This window comes from Lynx canadensis, chromosome E2 (genome assembly GCF_007474595.2).
Source record: "Lynx canadensis isolate LIC74 chromosome E2, mLynCan4.pri.v2, whole genome shotgun sequence".
In the NCBI taxonomy this organism is placed as follows: domain Eukaryota; kingdom Metazoa; phylum Chordata; class Mammalia; order Carnivora; family Felidae; genus Lynx; species Lynx canadensis.
In genome coordinates, this window is record NC_044317.1 from 48,002,847 (window position 1) to 48,017,172 (window position 14,326).

Consider the following 14,326-nt stretch of genomic DNA (forward strand, 5'->3'; position numbering starts at 1 on the left):
CAAAGAAACAAAAACCTAAACTCATAGCATGTTGCCTTTACTTGATCATTAAATTGGCAAATTTTGAAAAGAATGACAATATACGTGTCTCATGAGGGAGCAGTGTGGGAAATTCTGGTAAAGAAATGATAAAAACCAAACATGAAGGTGTTAAGGACAATGATGGATATGGATAGAGAGGGCTTTTCACACACTACAGAGTTAAAGTCTCAAGAGCTTCTGGACAATCCATAAAGAATTCATTTGCTTTTATTGATGACCCATCTAACTGCTCAAGGGCAGAACTAGCCTCTGATAGTGGCCAGCTCATCAGCAGCCCATTCAAGAAAAGGAAAATGAAGTCCATATTCCCCTAATGCCTAGCTTTTCCTGCTGTGTCTATCATCTTTCTATTATGTAACTCTGGTTCTGGTCTTTGTTAGATGAAACCCATATATTACTGGTCTTCCTTGATACCAGTAATTAATGTGCTGGACTATGAACCATATGGTCTGTGACTGACTCTATCCTGGTCACCTTAGTGTCAGCAGATCCCAACCGTGTGCAGGACTGAGGATAGGAATGTGTCTGTTTTTGTTTTTTTTTTTAGTTTACTTATTTATTTTTGAGAGAGACAGAGACAGAGAGAGGAGATAGAGAATCCCAAGCAGGCTCTACACTGTAGTGCTTAACTGAGCCACTCAAGTGCCCCTCAATGTACTTTTTTTGATGGAATGAGACTCTGTCAGTTTTGTGTGGAGATCTGGGTCTCTTCCTGCCCAATTTTTTTCATACATTCTTTTTTCATTCGCAGGTGTCGCATCAACACCTGGATTTGAAGACCTTCCTGACCCATTCTGTTTCTTCTCTCTCTAATCATTCACAGGCATTACCCCTCTGTGAAATGCTTACCCATCCTCTGCTTCCCAGAACACCCAATGGACATATTGTGTACATAAGAATGACGTTTGTTGTTTCTGGCTCACCCCATCTCAAAATCCCTTCCAGTTTTTGGAAAATTCCCTATTCTGAAATTCTTGGTGAGGAGCAAGGTTTTGCCATCCATCACAGCAGATGGAAGAGCCATTTATTCTTCCTCACCAAACCCTGAGCGCTAAAGCTTTAACATGTGACTTACTGGATAGTCCTGCCTGGAACTCTGAATCGTGAGGAAGTAACACAAAATCACAAATACCATCAGGAAGTTGTCCACAGTGGTGCCAATGGGTCAAGAGTCCCATGGCAGTGGTCCAGTGCCCAGGGTTGCAGGTGTCACTGGGGGGACAATGGAGGCAGCAGCCCCTGGTTGTTAACTCTTTTTTTTTTCCTACTCACAGTCTGAGCCTGTGTCTCCAGAATTCAGAAAATAATATGCACTTATTGATAAACTTACAGCAGCCAGCAGCCCTATATACTTAAGTAGCCAAAATCTGTTCATGTTCCCTAAAATTACAAAGCCAACTATTATGGGGACTCATGTGCCTGGGACACATGAGGTTAAGAGAGAGATTCCAAAGAATGAGGTCTCATCCCTGACCCTCTATGTTTCCCACCCTGCATCCAATTAATCAGCAAACCCTGCCAGTTCTATCTTCATAGCAGATTCCAAATCCACCTACTTTTCCCCGCTTGCACAACTGGTATTTCTGCTATCCCTCCCTCAATCTATTCTTCATGCATCAGCTAGAGTTTGCTTTTATTTTTTTTTAATTTTTTTTAACGTTTATTTATTTTTGAGACAGAGAGACAGAGCATGAACGGGGGAGGGGCAGAGAGAGGGAGACACAGAATCTGAAACAGGCTCCAGGCTCTGAGCTGTCAGCACAGAGCCCGACGCGGGGCTCGAACTCACGGACCGTGAGATCATGACCTGAGCCGAAGTCAGACGCTTAACCGACTGAGCCACCCAGGCGCCCCTAGAGTTTGCTTTTAAAATAAGTCAGTGTATGGGGGCGCCTGGGTGGCTCAGTTGGTTGAGCATTTGACTTCAGCTCAGGTCATGATCTTGCGGTTTGGGTTTGAGCCCTGCGTCGGGCTCTGTGCTGACAGCTTGGAGCCTGAAGCCCGCTTTGGATTCTGTGTCTCCCTCTCTCTCTGCCCCTCCTTTGCTCGCACTCTCTCTCTTCCTCTCAAAAATAAATAAACGTTTTTAAAAATTACCAAAAAAAAAAGTCAGTGTATGCCACCCTATGCTCACCAGGAACCATTATCTCACTCAGACTAAAAGCCCAGGTCCTTATTGAGGTCCATGAGGCTCCACACAATCTGGCCTTTTCATGCCCTGCCCTCTTCCCATTTACCCCTACTCCCTCCCTCCCTCCTCCACTCCAACTACAGTCTCTTTGAGGATTCTAGAACACACATGCACAGCCTCCCACCTTACCACTCTGCTGTTTTTAATCTCCTTGCCAGAAACACTTATTCCCAGATACCTGCATAACTTGCTCCTCCAACACCTTGTGAGACCTACCCTGGCCTGATTATAATCCCAAACTTGGAATCTGTGCTGTTCTAACATGCTGTATCACTCATTGGTTATGTTTATTCTTCATTGTCTACCTCTCCCACTAGAATGAAACTCCACCAGGACAGGAGTTTGGGTGTGTTTTGTTCACGGATAGATCCCAAGTACCTGAAGAAGGTACTGGCACATGTTGCGTATTCAATAAACATTGGTTGAGTAAAATGAAATATGAGGGAAAGCTTTCATCCAGCAAGCATGTTGATGGAGTTTGGAAATAGAATAATAGAAGTCAGGGTGGCTGAACTATTCATCAAAATGGAATGAGGAGAATTTGGAACTGGGACTTGTGAAAGAAGTTCCTTCTAGACCAGGAAGGCAGGTTTAGAGGGAGAGAAGATTGATGGAGGTGGGGGTCAAGGAACCAGCAAGACAGTTGAACATGGAGTATTAAGGGGGTGGACCATCAAGTGGGAAATCCCTGGTGGTTGACTGCTAGGAAGGATAATTAGTAACAGGGATGTCTTGAGGGCCCCTGGGTGGCTCAATCAGTTAAGCCTCCAACTCTTGATTTCAGCTCAGGTCATGATCTCACTGTTGGATCAAGCCCCGGGTCCGGCTCTGCAATGACAGTGTGGATCTTGCTTGGGATCCTCTCTCTCCCTCTCTCTTTGCTCCTCTCCCTCCTTCTACCCCGCCTGCCTCTCAAAAATAAAGAAATAAACATTAAAAGAATAACAGGGATGTCTAAAATGTCATTTTAAGTTGTTTTCGAAGTCCTACAGTAATAGCACACACAACACACAAGAAGCCTGGTACACACAACAGTCTTGTACTCTGGCTGCATTTATTTTATTTTATTTTATTTTATTTTATTTTATTTTATTTTATGTGGGAGGTGATAATCAGGGAGAAGATTGGTGAACTACATTTGGGTCACTATCAGTGCACACCTACACATGAAGACATAGAATCTACAGCAAGAATTTGGTGGAGATGGGAAATGCGGGTGGAGGGGAACGTGAGAACGCAAATACTCCAGGTTGTTGCTGAAATCTGGGACAGCGCATTGCTTTTCTACTGGATGCAGCCGATACACAGCTCAATATTTGCAGGTGACCCTCACTGACCTGCAGAGCCATGACAGTAGGAATAGTACCTTCTCTTAGAGCTGTTGGGAGAATTTAGAGATGAGGTGGTGCACCTGTACCGGTGGAAAGAGCTGTGTTCTCCCACGGTTCCTTTCGCGCCCAATAGGGGGCGCTCAGTGGGCTTTGAGGCAGAGCTCATAGGTCGGAGGGATGTTGCCAAAGCCTGAGACCCTGGGTGTGATATCTATGTCATCCGGCGGCACCAGCGGGTGTAAAGAGAAGTTCTGAAGGATGGAGGTGAAGTACAGAAAGAGTTCCATGCGGGCCATGGCCTCGCCCAGGCAGATGCGCTTTCCTGTGGGCACAGGGGAGGGCGAGAAGTCTGCTCATATCTGCACTGGGATGATAAGGGTGTGGGGAGCTTTCTGGCCCCATCACCCTTCTGACCCTGCTCAGCATCCCTGGGGTCATGATAATACCTACTTTGTGGGGTTATTATAAAGACTCTTACAGAGAGTGCTCAGCTTGGATTTGCCATTTATAAGGGGGCTCAACACGTGGCAGCTACTTCTCTGATGGTTTGATTCCACCAGATCCCAAGATGGAATGGTTCTAAAAAATCCTTGAATTTGAAGATTCTGTGCATTTCAATTTCTCAAAGCTTTATCAAATGCCTACTAGGTGCCAGATACTAGTGAGGAAAAAAAATTTTGAAAAGAAAGCTCACACTTAAAGAGTGCTTACTATTTGTTGGTCACTCTTCGAATAGTTTGGAGAAATGAATCTCCATTTTAAATATTTTTCTTTTTAATTTTTTAGAGAGAAAGAGAGCACGTGCAAGTGAGCGGGGGAGGGGGAGAGAGAGAGGGAGGCACAGAATCCCAAGCAGGCTCCAGGCTCTGAGCTGTCAGCACAGAGCCCAGTGTGGGGCTTGAACTCACGAACTATGAGATTATGAGAACTATGAGATTATTATTTTTTTTTTTAGGGAGAGAACACAACCATAAGCTGGGGAAAGGTAGAGGGGAGAGCGGGGTGGGGGTGGGGCTCTTAAGCAGGCTCTACCTTCAGCGCAGAGCCAGTGGCTGGGCTATATCCCAAGACCCTGGGATCATGACCTGAGCCAAAATCCAGAGTCAGAAGCTCAACCAACTGAACCACCCAGGTGCCCTATGATTCTACCATTTGTAAATGATGGGGTGGGGTCCTCTTTCCTAACCACAGCACTGACTCCAGGTTCAATGTGGTTTATACTTAAAATACTATTCTAAGCTAGTATGTCATGGGTCACAAGCTACTGTTCATTAGGCAAAACCACCTGCTGCCTATTTTTGTACTGCCTGTAATCTATTAAAAAGAAAACCACAGGCCCAAAATGGAATCACTTATGTTAGGCCAAGTCATCAAACCAGGCTCAATATCTAACCTAATGGCAGTTTCAACCTCCCCTCCTGCAATGGAGTCTTAACCAGTTAGGAATTGTTTGATCAACTCCAATGAGGTGAGCTGTCACATGTACCCTCTCCGTCCCCCAAAGGAAAATGAGGTAATTCATCTAATAAGGCCCCCTGCTTTTCCCCTAGGGGAAGGTGACCTTGCCTGAAACAATCCTTTCTTTTCCTTTGCTAATAACTTCTTGGCCACCCTCCTTCCTATAAAGACCTTCCATTTCTACAAATCACTTAATAAATCCAATTATATATTCAAATTCACTTAACTGAATATTTGTTCTTTAAGAAAACTAAGAATGCAGGGGCACCTGGGTGGCTCAGTCGGTTAAGCGTCTGACTTTGGCTCAGGTCATGATCTTGCAGCTCGTGAGTTCGAGCCCTGCATCAGGCTCTGTGCTGACAGCTCAGAGTCTGGAGCCTGCTTTGGATTCTGTGTGTGCCTCTCTCTCTGCCCCACCCATGCTCATGCTCTGTCACTCTCTGTCTCTCAAAAATAAATAAACATTAAAAAATTTAAAAAATTTACTTTAAGAAAATTAAGAATGATTTTCACATTTTAAATGGTTGAAAACAATCAAAAGAAAGGTAACATTCTGTGACATGTGAATTCAATGAAATTTAAATTTCTATGCCTATTCAAATTTCATAAATAAAGGTTTTTGGCATCACAGACTTTCTCATGCATTTTTGTACTGTACTGGGGCAGTTGAGTAGTTCAGACTGTATAGTTCAGACAGATACAATATGGCTGGTAAAAACTAAAACATTTTCTATTCCATCCTTAACAAAAAGAGTTTGCTGACCTCTGTTTAGTGCTACTCCTTTTCTAATTATCAGGGTCAATGCTTCTAATATCCTATGATTCCAAGATTCTGGGATTCTGGGAAATAGCATTCAACTTCCATTCAGACTTGAATGTCAAATACAGACCAATGGTTGGGGGGGCACATCTAGCATGTTCCTGGGGTGAACTCAGGCCATAGAAACCTACCAGAGGAAAAAGGTACAAAGGCTTCATTCTTCTTGAAGCGGCCCTGCTCATCCAGGAAGTGTTGGGGATAGAAGGCATCTGGGTTGCGGAAGTATTTGGGATCTTTGAGGACAGAGCCAAGTAGAGGGAACACATCGGTGCCCTGGGATGAAAATGGAAAGTTATGAGAAATCAGTGTTGGAGGATGGGAACAGGGTACCAGGGGGAGAGACGGGTGGGGTAGAGGAAGAAAAGGTAACAATGAACCCAACTCCACCTTGGGCAGAAGGTAGCCTCGGAAATGAGTGTCCCGGATGACATTATGGGGGACACCCATGGGTACGATATCTGTCAGTCTCTGTATCTCATGGATCACAGCGTCTGTGTAGGGCATCTTGGCTCGGTCATCCACACTTGGGATTCGGTGTGGTCCAATCACCTGGTCAATCTCTTCATGGATCTTGGCTAGAAGGGGCCAGAAGACAAAGCAGACAAGGACACAGGGCGTGTTTCTAAAAGCCAAGGCTAGGCTATGGGTTTGTATCTTTAATACCTGTGGACCCTGAGGGAGCCAACCATGCGTGTTTGCATTGCCCCTTTATTCTTAACACCTGACAATTGGTGGGGTTAATAAATACTCGTCAGACCATTGGGAGGCACACAGCCTGGAGCCTTGAGTGCCCACTGGGATGTTTGGTATTTATCTTGAAAGCACGAATGAGCAGGTCAGTGTCCCCATCCCAGATAGGCTTTCATACACAGACTTTTGACAGACTGGGAAAAAAGTACAATACATAACAAGGATAAGATGGAAGCAAGTGACAGCAATTATGTAACAGGAATTAAGAACACTATTGGTGCAGTTACCCCTCCCTGCACCTCCTGGATGAGTGACCTTGAGGCAAATGGCTTTACCTTCTGAGCCTGTTTCTTCATCTTCCAAATGGGTGTGATGGTCCAAGTTCACAGAGTTGTAAAATTTACGTAAAATCCAGTATGCAAGTAACTAGAACAGCACCTAGCACATAGCAGGTGTCCATTAAATATGTGATTATTTAGATTAGTAAAACATGACTAGGACAATGGAGGAGACACTAGAAAAGTTTGAGTGGAATCAAGTTAATCTCTCCCATCATCTATAATGAGGAAAAAAATTTTTTGGCTTGTTTTGAACTGCATTAGAAGGGAGAGAGGCCAAAATTAGGGGTTTTCCTTAAGCAAGGAATAAGTTCCTCATCGCTAGAGTTACCCAACCAGACCAGACTGCAATTTGTTGGAGATGGAGTCTGTCTGATTCTGGCACTATAGTCAGCTAAATAATGTCCATCAAATATATCTACCTCCTAATCCCTGGAACCCATGCATGTTACCACATAGGACAAAAAAGACTTTGAAGACATCATTAAGTTAAGGATCTTGAGATGTGGTGATTATCCTGGATTATTCAGGTTGGCCCTAAATATAATCACAAGTGTCCGTATAAGAGGGAAGCAGAAGGGTCAGAGTCAGAGAAGAAGATAGGACAACTGAGGCAGAGAGATCTGAAGATGCTATGCTACTGACTTTGAAGATGGAGGAAGGGTCATGAGCCCAGGAATGCAAGAAATACAGCTCTCAGAGCTGAAAAAAGCAAGGAATCTGATTCTACCTTGGTTTGGCCCAGTGAAAACCTGTGTGAACTTCTGAACTCCAGCACTGTAAGATAATAGTTTTTGTTAATTTATTATGACAGCCATAGGAAACTAACATAGGCACCAAGTAGAAGATTCAATTAAATGGCCTTCCAAGCCAGAGATTGTGAGATTCCATATCCTGAGATTCTGAAGTGTGAAGAGTGTAAAGCTATGGGGTTATAAAGTATTGAGTGTACATCTTCTTCTCTGTTGGGAGTGGGAGTCACCAGGTAAGCAGTTCAAGTGGACCCTCACCTTCCACCTCAGGATGCTTCATCATTAGCAGCAATCCATAACGTAGTGTAGAGCTCACAGTCTCTGTGCCCGCAAAGAAGAGGTTGAGAGTGGTGAGGACCAAGTTCTTGAGATTGAACTCCGTGTGGGGATTATTTTTATCCTGAAAACGAGAGGGATAGGAAATCGAATTACCTTCTGTCTTTATCTTCTTCTTTTCTCCCTTTGTGAAAACACTACTGATGGGTAAACTAAGTGGGTATCTGGGAGAGGAAATAGCCAAAGCAAAGTTCCTGGGGCAAGAGGGCGCCTGGTGTGTTAGAGAAATAACAAGGAGGAGGCCAGTGCGGTTGGAGTGGACAGTGAGGAGAACAGGAGGAGAAAAAAGTAGAGATTTGAAAGTTCTAGGACATTAAGCTATATAATTGTAAACTTCCAAGTGCTGAGGTTTGTATAATAAAAAATATATATGTTTCTAAAATTCCAAGACCCTGTGATACAGAAGTTAAATTTCTACATATTGAAGACTTTTTTATAAATTTTTTTCAACGTTTATTTATTTTTGGGACAGAGAGAGACAGAGCATGGACGGGGGAGGGGCAGAGAGAGAGGGAGACACAGAATCGGAAACAGGCTCCAGGCTCTGAGCCATCAGCCCAGAGCCTGACGCGGGGCTCAAACTCACGGACCGCGAGATCGTGACCTGGCTGAAGTCGGACGCCCAACCGACTGCGCCACCCAGGCGCCCCCATACTGAAGACTTTTAAGTTTAAACTCATGCTTAAAGACTTAAACGTCTAAGCTTCTCAAATTCTAAGACTGTAAAGACTGGTTTTCTGTATTTGTAAGTCTCTGGTAGTTGTAATCATAAATGATTTAAAAGGGGTCAGGTTTTAAGTTTCATTGCTCCTAAAATTTTTAGATTCAAAGTTTATTTTAAAGGTGTAAGAGTTTATGTATGCTTTTACAGTTTCTATATCTCATCCATAAATAAAAGTCAACCATGTGAAACAATACTTTCTCTTTTGTCTATAACACGTTTATAGGTTAAAGTTGCAGTTTATAGGCTAATGATAATGAGAGGAAATGATTGGGGAAAAGGGAAGAAGTACCTGGTGCATCTTGATGAGGAAGCAGTCAATGAAGTCCCGAGGGTTTTGTGGGTCAAGAGATACTTCGTTGATCTTGACCCTCGAGGCAATGAAGTCCTTGAGCTCCTCTATCAAGTAGTAGATGCGATTGTGTCTTCCTGGCAAATATTGCATGACTCCAGAATACATGTCATATAGCTGTGGGGAATAGGCAAAGAGGGTTTGTCAACAATGGGCACCTGGGGTCAGCATAGGCTGAGTCTGGAGCCAGATAGTCAGGCTGAACATCCAGCACTGGGTCTGAGGATTGGGTGAGTCCATTTGCTTCTTGGAGACTCAGGGCATATTGATACTTGCCTCCCTGGGCTGTGGGGAGGATTAAGCGAGGTATAGGCAGATGCTTAGTTAACTGAGATTGGGGGTGGGCAGGGAGGTGGCTGGTGGGCACCTGGGCCCAGGGTGTGCTCATCTCAATGAAACTCTCATTGATCATCTGCAGCAGCTTCAGGAACTGCTTGTCTTCATAGTCAAAGCGGCTTCCAAAGACGACAGAACTGATGACATTTGAGACAGTGCGGCTCAGGAAGAAGGTGGGTTCGATGGGGGAACCTGGGTGATAGAAATTGTCTATGTTAGAGGCAATGATTAGGAGCATGGGATGGGGAATCATTCAGTCACAGATATGAGTCCTGACTCCACTGGTTCATAGCACGTGTTAGTTACTTCATTTGTTTTGTTTTGTTTTGTTTTGTTTTGTTTTTTTGTATTTTGAGTCTAGATTTCCCAGTCTGCAAATTGGTTTAGTAACCACTAAACCTGAGGCTTCAATATAATTATCCATGTGAAATGCTTAGCACAGTCCCTGCATGTAGTAAGTACTCAGAAAATGCTAGTGGAGTTTAATCATCACCTTTTGGCATTCGTATTTAATTAATTGTGTTTGTGCTGTAGAGTCACAGATTTGGGAAAGAAGTTGTGGTATGGGACACATTAGGGGAAAAAAGGATGGCTGAATTCTGTGTATCTCTATCAATGACTCCATTTGAGCTATTAAGAAAAATTTTCCCTTGGCCTCAGCTGCACCATTTAAAATAGGATTCTGGGGGTGCCTGGGTGGCTCAGTCAAACATCGGACTTCAACTCAGGTCATGATCTCACTGCTCGTGGGTTTGAGTTCCACATCGGGCTCTGTGCTGACAGCTCAAAGCCTGGAGCCTACTTCTGATTCTGTGTCTCCCTCTCTCTCTGCCCCTCCCCTGTTCATACTCTCTCTCTTTCTCTCAAAAATAAATAAACATTAAAAAATAATTTAAAAAAATTAAAAAATAAAACAGGATGCTGGATTGGGGGACAATTTCTCCAACACAACGCTTCATAGTCACAAATACACAATTTTGCAAATAATTTCTGGGGGTACATGAATGTTCAAAGCCTTTATGTAGACTGTTTAGCATCCATGAGACCCAGAAGAAAAATCTCTGATTTTGAGAAATTTATCTATCTCTTATCTATTCATCTCTGTAGTTCTTAGCTTCCATGTCTTTTCTTCTCCAAATCCCATTGGTTCCAGACCTTATTTTGGGGCAGCGATCAGACTCCTTAAAAAATATAATCAAATGGGCTTAAGAGTTTCAGATCTGCAAGATGAAAAAAATTCTAAAGATCTGTTTCACAACAATGTAAATATACTCAACACTGAAAAGTACACTTAGGAATGGTTAGAATGGTAAAAATTTATGTTATGTTTTTATAACAATTGTATGTATGTGTTATATGTATACAGATATATGTAATTAAATTTGATCCTGTCACCAGAAAAAGGTGCTAATTTACACATTGTAAAAGTCTGCATATGATTTCAGGAGCTCATAAAATTCTTGAGATCCACTGATTAAAGCTTCTGCACAAGTGATCTTGAAGGGTCTTTCACGTTAACTTTTTTTTTTTCAACATTTATTTATTTTTGGGACAGAGAGAGACAGAGCATGAACGGGGGAGGGGCAGAGAGAGAGGGAGACACAGAATCGGAAACAGGCTCCAGGCTCTGAGCCATCAGCCCAGAGCCCGACGCGGGGCTCGAACTCACGGACCGCGAGATCGTGACCTGGCTGAAGTCGGACGCTTAACCGACTGCGCCACCCAGGCGCCCCTCACGTTAACTTTTAACATGGAACCTGGCTGGAAATCTTAGTGAACCCTTAGTCTTTTTCATCCTTTCCCATTCTAGAGCTTTCTCTCACCAAGGCCCATCTTCTCACGACTGAGCTCTCTATAACCATTCAGTCATCTTGTAGCCCTGCTCCTTGTGTCCTCCATACCCTTGGTCTTCCGTAATTCTTCTAGTAAGAAGCCAGCCTCCTCCTGGATCCGCTCCTCAATGCTCCGTTTTCCCATCCCGAAGTCCCGAAGAATGGTCAGGGAGAAGCGTCGGAGAATCCTCCATCGTTCTCCATTAGCCAGAGCTACACCTGCCGGAATCTCAATGTCAGCCTCCTGCCTCCCCTCCCCTTCCTGTGTCCAACTCTGTGATACACAAGGATTGGGATAAATTATGAAAGCTCTAGACTCTGCTCTCAAGGAAGCCCCTCCCAACTTCCTAAGCTTGATGGAGAGACTGTGGTTCCCTCCCTACAGGACTTCAAAAACAGTCTAGGATGGAGATGGAGGGAAAGGAAATTAGGCTGGCAATGATTGGGGGAGATTAAGGAGAGTTTCTTACAGGATAAAAACCCAGAACAGGATAAATAACTGGATGGATGCATAGGAATGTGGAGGGAGGTACAGATAGAATGCCATACACAATATCCTGGAATGGGGGACTACTTCTATTTTCTCATACCATTTGGATTCTCTAGACATAAGCATGCATATACACAGAAGCTTACACCTGTACATCAATATACCTACACAAAAGGAATTCCCTTCTAGTAAGAAACATTTAGAAATTACTAGATGTGCATGGATTGATGCATTAATGTCTGGAAACTTAATGAATTATTTCAGTGGATTAATGAATGGAAGGAAGAGCTTTTGACTGGAATGACTGATGAACGGAGAAAGACTCAATGGGTGAATAAAGAGTTAATAATAGATAGTTTGAGATAAGAGTATAATTGGTTGGAAAGATATAAGGATGGAAAGATTAATAGATGAGTGAATGATGGAAAGATTAATGAATGAATGGATGAATGATGGATAGAGGGGTAAATGGAAAGTTAATTCATAGATGTCTAGATAAATTGGATAGAAAGATATTTGATAGATAAATTGGATAGATAGATAAATTGGATTTGATAGATAAATTGGATAGAAAGATAGATGCTTGGGTGGCCTAGTTGGTTGAGCATCTGACTCTTGATTTCAGCTCAGGTTATGATCCCAGGGTTTTGGGATCAAGCCCCCCGTTGGGCTCCACACTGAGTATGGAGGCTGCTTAAGACTCTCTCTCCCCCTCTGCCCCTCTCTCTTGCTCATGAACTCTCTTCTCTAAAAAAATAAAGAAAGAAAGAATAAGAAAGGCTAATTAATAAATGGATTTTTTGGTGGATGTATGGGTCAATGGAAAAGTGGATAAATGGAAGGAGATGTATGTGGATGGATGGATAGAAGGAAGTATGGAAAGAAGAGCATGACAGAGCTTGGAATTGAAAGGTGTGGGCAGTTAGAGATGGGTGTATAGATAACACTAAAAAGATATCTACTTAAATGGAGGCGGCAGAGACCTATGGGTTGAGTGTGTGTATATGTATAGAGAAATAAGAAGTTTGGCTATAAGGGCTTCAGTGGATACACATTAAAAACAAAAGTAATGGGGCTGATACTCAAGAATCAGAGGGCTTGGGTTCAAAACAAAATGGTTCTACCACTTACTATATGATATTACCTAACCTTTCTCACCCTCAGTTTCCTCATTTGCAAAATTAGTAAGACATTAATATTCTCTCAAAGGAGTCAATGTAATAATTCATGTAGAACACTTATCAAAGAACTGGGGACATAGGGAGTGTATAATCATTTTGTTGTTGTTGTTACTTACCATAACCTTGGAAGTTTCGCTCTATTGAAGCCAGTTCTCCACGGCCACTGAACTCATCAGCTCGGTCTACCAGGGCCTCCTTCACTGCCTCATGTCCACACAAAACAACTACAGGCCGTGGACCCATGTACACAGTGAAGACTGGGCCATACTTCTCCCTGAGCTAGGAGTGAAGGAAGACATAAGAGGAAGGAGCTATCTGGAACACCAAGTATAGACCAATCAAGGACTTTAGGGGTGGAAATTTCAAGGGAACATAAATGTGGGAATAACAGATAAAAGTGAGTCTTGGGCTTGGAAGGACTATTGAGAAAAAGGCACAGATGCCTTGGATCCTGTGATCCTGGGTAAGACACACCCCCCCCCCCAACACCTCCATAAGCCTTAGTTTCCTCATCTGTAAAATGATGGACCTGGGTGAGCTAAGCTCCAAGATCTATGCTTCTCTATCTGCAATGCTTAATTTCTAGAACCTTAAGATTTCATGATACTGAGTGTCAACGTTCTAAGATCATCAGAGAGCACGAGTTCTTGTGTTTAAGGGTGTAAGGTGATGTGATTCCAAAGTCCTGAGATTGTGAGAGTCTTAAGTTCCAGTGTGCCAGGAGTCTGTGTTTCCAAGAGTTTAAGATTCTGCAATTTCAGTATTCTAAGGTTTATGAAGTCTATGTTTCCAAGAGTCTGTGTTTTGGACATTAGAAGGTTATACATGTTTCTATGGAATTCATTGCTTTTGGCTCTGTGAGAGGAGTAGTCAGACTTACCTTCATGAAAGACTGAAAAGTGGCATCAGTACGGACTTGCAACAGGTTCCCCAGGAAAGGTATTGGTGTGGGACCAGGGGGCAGCTTCCCCCCCTTGTGTCTCCTTTTCCAGGCAATGAGGATAAGTAGGCAAGACAAGGAGAGTGCCAGAAAGATGGTGAAGGCCCCTCCCAGCTCCATGGTGCCAGGTTGAAGGGTTGTGTCCAGGGCACCAGATCCTTCTTAAATATGTTCTGGAAAATCAGCTGTGCAGAAATCTGAACACCCTGAGATTCAAGTTTTCCGGGTAGGGATGCCATTAGAGAGGATATTGCTTTATCTGGAGTGTGGTTATATAACCTATAATCACCCACCTGAATAAAGGTGGATTGAATTCACCCAGGGAAATCCAATGGGGCCATCCCTCTTTCTTTATATTTCCAGTCCCCCAGCTCAACCTAGTTCAACATGTCCTGGTAGGATATGGGAGGCAGTTGAACATCATTTTTAGGCTGTTGTGTTTAGGAATCAGATAATCTGGGTTCAAATTTCAGCTCCACCTTTTCTTCACTGGGTAGGGTGCCTAACCTTCTTGGC

At 43.3% G+C, this 14,326-nt stretch overlaps 1 protein-coding gene across 1 annotated transcript; it reads right to left on the reverse strand.

Moving 5' to 3' along the window:
- Positions 1-3,704: 3,704 nt before the first annotated feature.
- On the reverse strand, positions 3,705-13,930 carry LOC115502147 (cytochrome P450 2G1). The gene is made up of 9 exons (XM_030297344.1): positions 13,751-13,930; positions 12,987-13,149; positions 11,269-11,418; positions 9,399-9,559; positions 8,972-9,148; positions 7,881-8,022; positions 6,230-6,417; positions 5,974-6,115; positions 3,705-3,886 (listed from the first exon to the last, which is right to left on the reverse strand). The coding sequence occupies exons 1-9, from the start codon at positions 13,928-13,930 to the stop codon at positions 3,705-3,707; spliced, it is 1,485 nt and encodes a 494-aa protein (XP_030153204.1).
- Between the last annotated feature and the right edge of the window lie 396 nt (positions 13,931-14,326).

Excerpts from the sequence above, each read along its gene's own strand:
- LOC115502147 (XM_030297344.1), bottom strand. The coding sequence starts at position 13,930 with ATGGAGCTGGGAGGGGCCTTCACCATCTTTCTGGCACTCTCCTTGTCT. Across the intron at positions 13,150-13,750 it reads CTTTTCAGTCTTTCATGAAG|CTCAGGGAGAAGTATGGCCC; the intron begins GTAAGTCTGACT and ends CTTCACTCCTAG. Across the intron at positions 9,149-9,398 it reads TGAGCACACCCTGGGCCCAG|CTATATGACATGTATTCTGG; the intron begins GTGCCCACCAGC and ends TATTCCCCACAG.